This window comes from Sinocyclocheilus anshuiensis, unplaced genomic scaffold, assembly GCF_001515605.1.
Source record: "Sinocyclocheilus anshuiensis isolate Anshui unplaced genomic scaffold, SAMN03320099.WGS_v1.1 scaffold1603, whole genome shotgun sequence".
Lineage (NCBI taxonomy): Eukaryota > Metazoa > Chordata > Actinopteri > Cypriniformes > Cyprinidae > Sinocyclocheilus > Sinocyclocheilus anshuiensis.
Window position 1 is genome coordinate 39,133 of NW_015548282.1, and position 4,811 is coordinate 43,943.

The 4,811-nt window shown below is 35.8% G+C and overlaps 1 protein-coding gene across 1 annotated transcript in view; it reads right to left on the reverse strand.

Annotated features, from left to right (window-relative positions):
- LOC107655833 (fibropellin-1) overlaps window positions 1–4,524 on the reverse strand; it is an 11,212-nt gene extending 6,688 nt beyond the window's left edge. Inside the window, exons 1-7 of the mRNA XM_016443419.1 lie at window positions 4,519–4,524; window positions 3,946–4,006; window positions 3,621–3,746; window positions 3,051–3,191; window positions 2,485–2,610; window positions 944–1,066; window positions 71–193 (exon numbers count right to left, since the gene is read on the reverse strand). Of these exons, the coding sequence (XP_016298905.1) occupies window positions 71–193; window positions 944–1,066; window positions 2,485–2,610; window positions 3,051–3,191; window positions 3,621–3,746; window positions 3,946–4,006; window positions 4,519–4,524 (706 nt within the window). The remainder of the gene's footprint in view (window positions 1–70; window positions 194–943; window positions 1,067–2,484; window positions 2,611–3,050; window positions 3,192–3,620; window positions 3,747–3,945; window positions 4,007–4,518) is intronic.
- Window positions 4,525–4,811: the final 287 nt, after the last annotated feature.

Genomic DNA, 4,811 nt, shown 5'->3' on the forward strand with positions numbered 1-4,811 from the left:
GAGAAAATCCACTCTAGAACAGAAAACAGACTCTTTAAATGGCCATAATTTGAGCTGAAAGCGCACTGACCCACACAGCTGCGTCCATCGATGTGCAGCTGATACCCGCGTCGACACGAGCAGAGAAAGGAACCCGCTGTGTTTGTGCAGGTCTGTTCACACGTGTCATTACTGCTCACACACTCGTCCACATCTACACAAAGACACACACACACACACGCACATGTTGCAACATATGTTGCAAATATTTTGGTAATACTAAATATACAGGTAGACGTCATTGTAACAACGTTCGTAGGTCGGGAAGAAGGAGGCGGGAACCGGCAAACATTTAAGATTTTAATAAAATAAACAAATACAAAATGAAAGTAAAGCGGCAGCCCCTCGCGGACGACTGCCGCACACAAAACACAAAATAAAGTCCAGGCCTGGTCCTCTCTCGTCTTTCACTGTCGTAACTCCTCCTTTTATCCTTCCGGAGATCCTCTGTGGGACTCGAGACCGGTGAGTGGTGCAGGTGTCGCTCATTATCAATTACTCCACCGGCCTCGCTCCGTTCCCACGGCTCTCGGCCCCGCCCCCACTCGTCAGAGTCATGTTAATAAATTACATTAAATCAAATTAAATTAAAATCAATTAAATCCAACTGAAGTGCAGAATTCAATTAAAGGGGTCATATGATGCGATTTCAATTGTTTCTTTCTCTTTGGAGTGTTACAAGCTCTTGGTGCATAAAGAAGATCTGTAAAGTTGCAAAGACTAAAGTCTCAAATCCAAAGAGATATTCTTAATATTTTATAATATTATTATAAATTGTATATATACAATTTAATACATTTCAATAATTCACATTCACACGACATGCAGGCGAACAAATAAAATACTTAATTCTAAAAATGAACTATGCATTAGATGTAAGTGTGTGCGTGTGTATGTCACTCACCTGTGCAGTGTGTGCCGTTGCCACGGTAACCGCGCTGACACACACAGCTGTAACTGCCCAGTGTGTTCTCACACTCGCCTCGGCCGACACACACATGCTGCTCCTCCACACACTCGTCCACATCTGAGAAACAACATCATCATCTGTTCATTGCATCTCTCTTTAGTTGAATTACACACTCTTACAGGATTTACAACAAAAATCCATCAGGTAATGCAGGTAAATTCAGCAAAAATCCATCAGGTAATGCAGGTAAATTCAGCATGCAGTAAGTCATGAGCAAACAAAAGTGAGCTTTCAGAGATTTGAAACTCAAAAGGATGAGTTCAGCAACTACCTTCACATATAAGAAAACCTGGACACTGAGCACCTGAGAGACAGACAGACAGATTAAATCAAGCTGCTGGTTAACAACAGCCAAAGCTTTACACTGCACATGAACACCAGCATGCAACTGAATCAATGACATGACATCTTCTCAGATATTACTGCATTAATGCATATTAATCGAAAATGCATTCAAAATGGCATTCAAACTTTGCATAATTCCAATGTTAAAGATTTTTAATGCACAATTTTGTGGCAAAAAAGTAAAACATGTTAACAAAGTCCTGAGAATGAAGAAAACATCTCAGTAATAGGGTAAAATATTGAAGAATTATAAAGAGTTCACAAACTGACAATTGTTACAAAATAAATACATTTGTTGTTTACATTTTTTTTTTTTTTTATTATAATTTTTTCACACTCATGATTAAGATGCATCACAGGCGTGACAAAACCATTGAATTATTAAACGATTGCTCTACCTGACATTTTTAGAGTCATCAAATAAAACCTTTTCTTGAAAACAGTATAAATGTTTTCAAAAACATATGAACTAACAGGAAAACATTTCATTTCTAATAACTAAGCAGCAGGGTTATTACTATAAATTATACTAACAAAACTAAAACCATAAAACAATTTTTGTTACTTGAAATAAAATAAACTTTAACTGAAATTAAATATTTAAATTATAAATTAACTATTAAATTATTTAATTGAATCTATATAAACATTTCTCATTTTCAGATAAACTAGATGTACTAAAATAACTAAAATCAAAACTTAAATAAAAATGAATGAAGAACTACATAAAACAACTAATGAAATCTAATAAAAATGACAAAAACAAACTACAAATTTACTAAAACTTTAACTAAAATGAAAAAAAAATTAACAGAAAATATGAAAATACAAACAAAATCTAAATTCTTAATAAAAACTCGATACTAAACTAACCCTGCGAAGCACATGCATGTAAAGTAGTTCTTTACAAAAATTTCTCTTTATCATAACATCTGTCGCTCTCGCTCGACTCTAGGTTCAGACACAGAGCGAATGATAAAGATATATGGGTTAATACTACGATCACAGACAGACAGACAGACAGACAGACAGACAGACAGAGACACACACACACACACACAGACAGAGACACACAGACAGACAGACAGACAGAGACACACAGACAGACACACAGACAGACAGACTCTTACCCACACACGCGGCTCTGTGCTCTCTGAATCCAGCCTGACACACACACGTGTAGCTGCCGTCTGTATTCACACACACGTTACCCAGCTCCCTGCGGCAGCTCTCCTCGAAATTACATTCGTCAACATCTGCAGAGACACAGAAGAGTGTTTAAACATTCACCTGACTCTTTTCCATAATCAGCTCACTTGTAACGTGCAGAAGAACTGACAGATATTCAACAAATATGGGTGAATTTTCATTTCATGTCAACTTTAAAACTGAAATAAAAACAGAAAATATAAAAAGTTGCAAAGGAAATATTTCTCATTTTCATTTAGTTTATTTTGATGTACTGAAATAACTAAAACAAAAACTACACATTTTTTACATATATATAAAAAAAAAACACACTACAAAACTAAACATTCAACTAAAAAACCCATAAAAAACCATATAGACATACTGAGAAAAATAAAACTAATAAAAATGACAGAAACAAACTACAAAATTACTTTCACAAAAATGAAAACAGAAAATATAAAAAAATTAAAACTAATTAAATGAAACACACACACACTGAACGCACCGACACAGTTGTGTCCGTCGAGCGCCAGCACGAATCCCGCCGGACACGAGCAGGTGAAAGATCCCGGTGTGTTTGTACACACGGCTCCACTTCCACACGCCTGCAGACCTGTTACTGCAGCTAACACACACTCATCTACATCTACAACACACACACAACACACACAATAACTAACTACACAAGACAACTAGTCACAGTGTTTTAAACTCATAAACCTAGCTGCAAACGAAGAATACGGCTTATGTAAAAGTAATAGTTCACCCAAAAATGAAAATTGCCTGAAAATGTACTCATTCTTAGGGCATCCCAGATGCAGATGAGTTTGTTTCTTCGTCAGATTTGTAGAAATGTAGCATTGCATCACTTGCTCAGCAATGGATCCTCTGCAGTGAATGGGTGCCGAGTTTTTAAGTAATGTTCATTTTTGAGTGAATTGTATCTGCTGTTCATAGTTCATTTTCTCTTTTAATTTGAAGAATCTCGCTGAGAAAGTTAAAGTTAGTCCGTTGACACCGTTTCACAGAAGCTTGTGTTTATATCATGTACTTGTATTGAGTTTCTCATGCACACCTTTACATCCTTCCGCACTCATCAGGTAACCACGGAAACAGCTGCACAGGTAGGATCCAGGTGTGTTTGTGCAGTTGGCATGGTAACCGCAAGGCCCCAGGTCGCCCTGGAGACACTCATCAACATCTGAAATACAGGAAAAGTACATTTAACATAATAATGTATTCTTTATTATTTATTATTCAGAATATTACAACACTTTCAGTGAAGGTATACTGTTGAAGATCAGTATCACTAATATAGTAAGAAGACATTCTCATAAGTGTGTGTGTGTGTGTGTGTGTGTGTGTGTGTGTGTGTTTGTGTGTGTGTGTGTGAGTTTGACCTGGTAATGAAGGTTTGTGTGTCGTATCGCTCAAGTTGCCGGTGGTGAATGTAACTTCAATCTAAATGCAAACACACATTAGAGTTAATTAAAGTAAAACTATAGCATTTAACAATTTTATGTAACTTGAAATAAAATAAATATTAACTAAACTAAACCAAAATATATATTTTAAATAATTATTTTAATTCAGCTATTTGCCAAGGCCACATTTTGCATTTTCATTTAGTTTATCTTGATATACTAAAATAACTAAAACAAAAAAAAGGAATGAAAACTATATAGACATAAAAAAAAAAACTAATAAAAATGGCAAAAACAAACAACAAAATTACTAAAACTTTAACTAAAATTAAAATTACAGGAAACTTTCTGCATTTTTAGATTTTCAACAAACATAATTCTGTGTGATTTATTAGCTTGTTTACGCATGGGGACCTCAATTTAGGGGGACACGAGTCCCCGTGAGTCTGTGTGTATTCAGGTTTATGTCCCCACCAGAATAGAAGAACAGGTACACACACACACACACACACACACACAGTGGCACACCACACACACACACTCACTCACTCCCATACACAACCTCTACACATTATATATGTATATTTGTCATGCAAACACAGTTCTGACTCTTTGGAAGTCGTGCAAACACTTTAGGACACAACTAGTTGAGTAATCAAAAACACAGCTTACTTATACATACGTTCTGTTACATTGCATTACAAAGCTGCAGTATATACATTACAGCTGCACTCATGAAATGATTCGCATAAAGAAACGTAAGCATCGACAAACAATGCAGCAAAGCAGGCCACAAAAGAAAGATTCAACATCATCTCTGTGTATTTAATTTATAAATGATT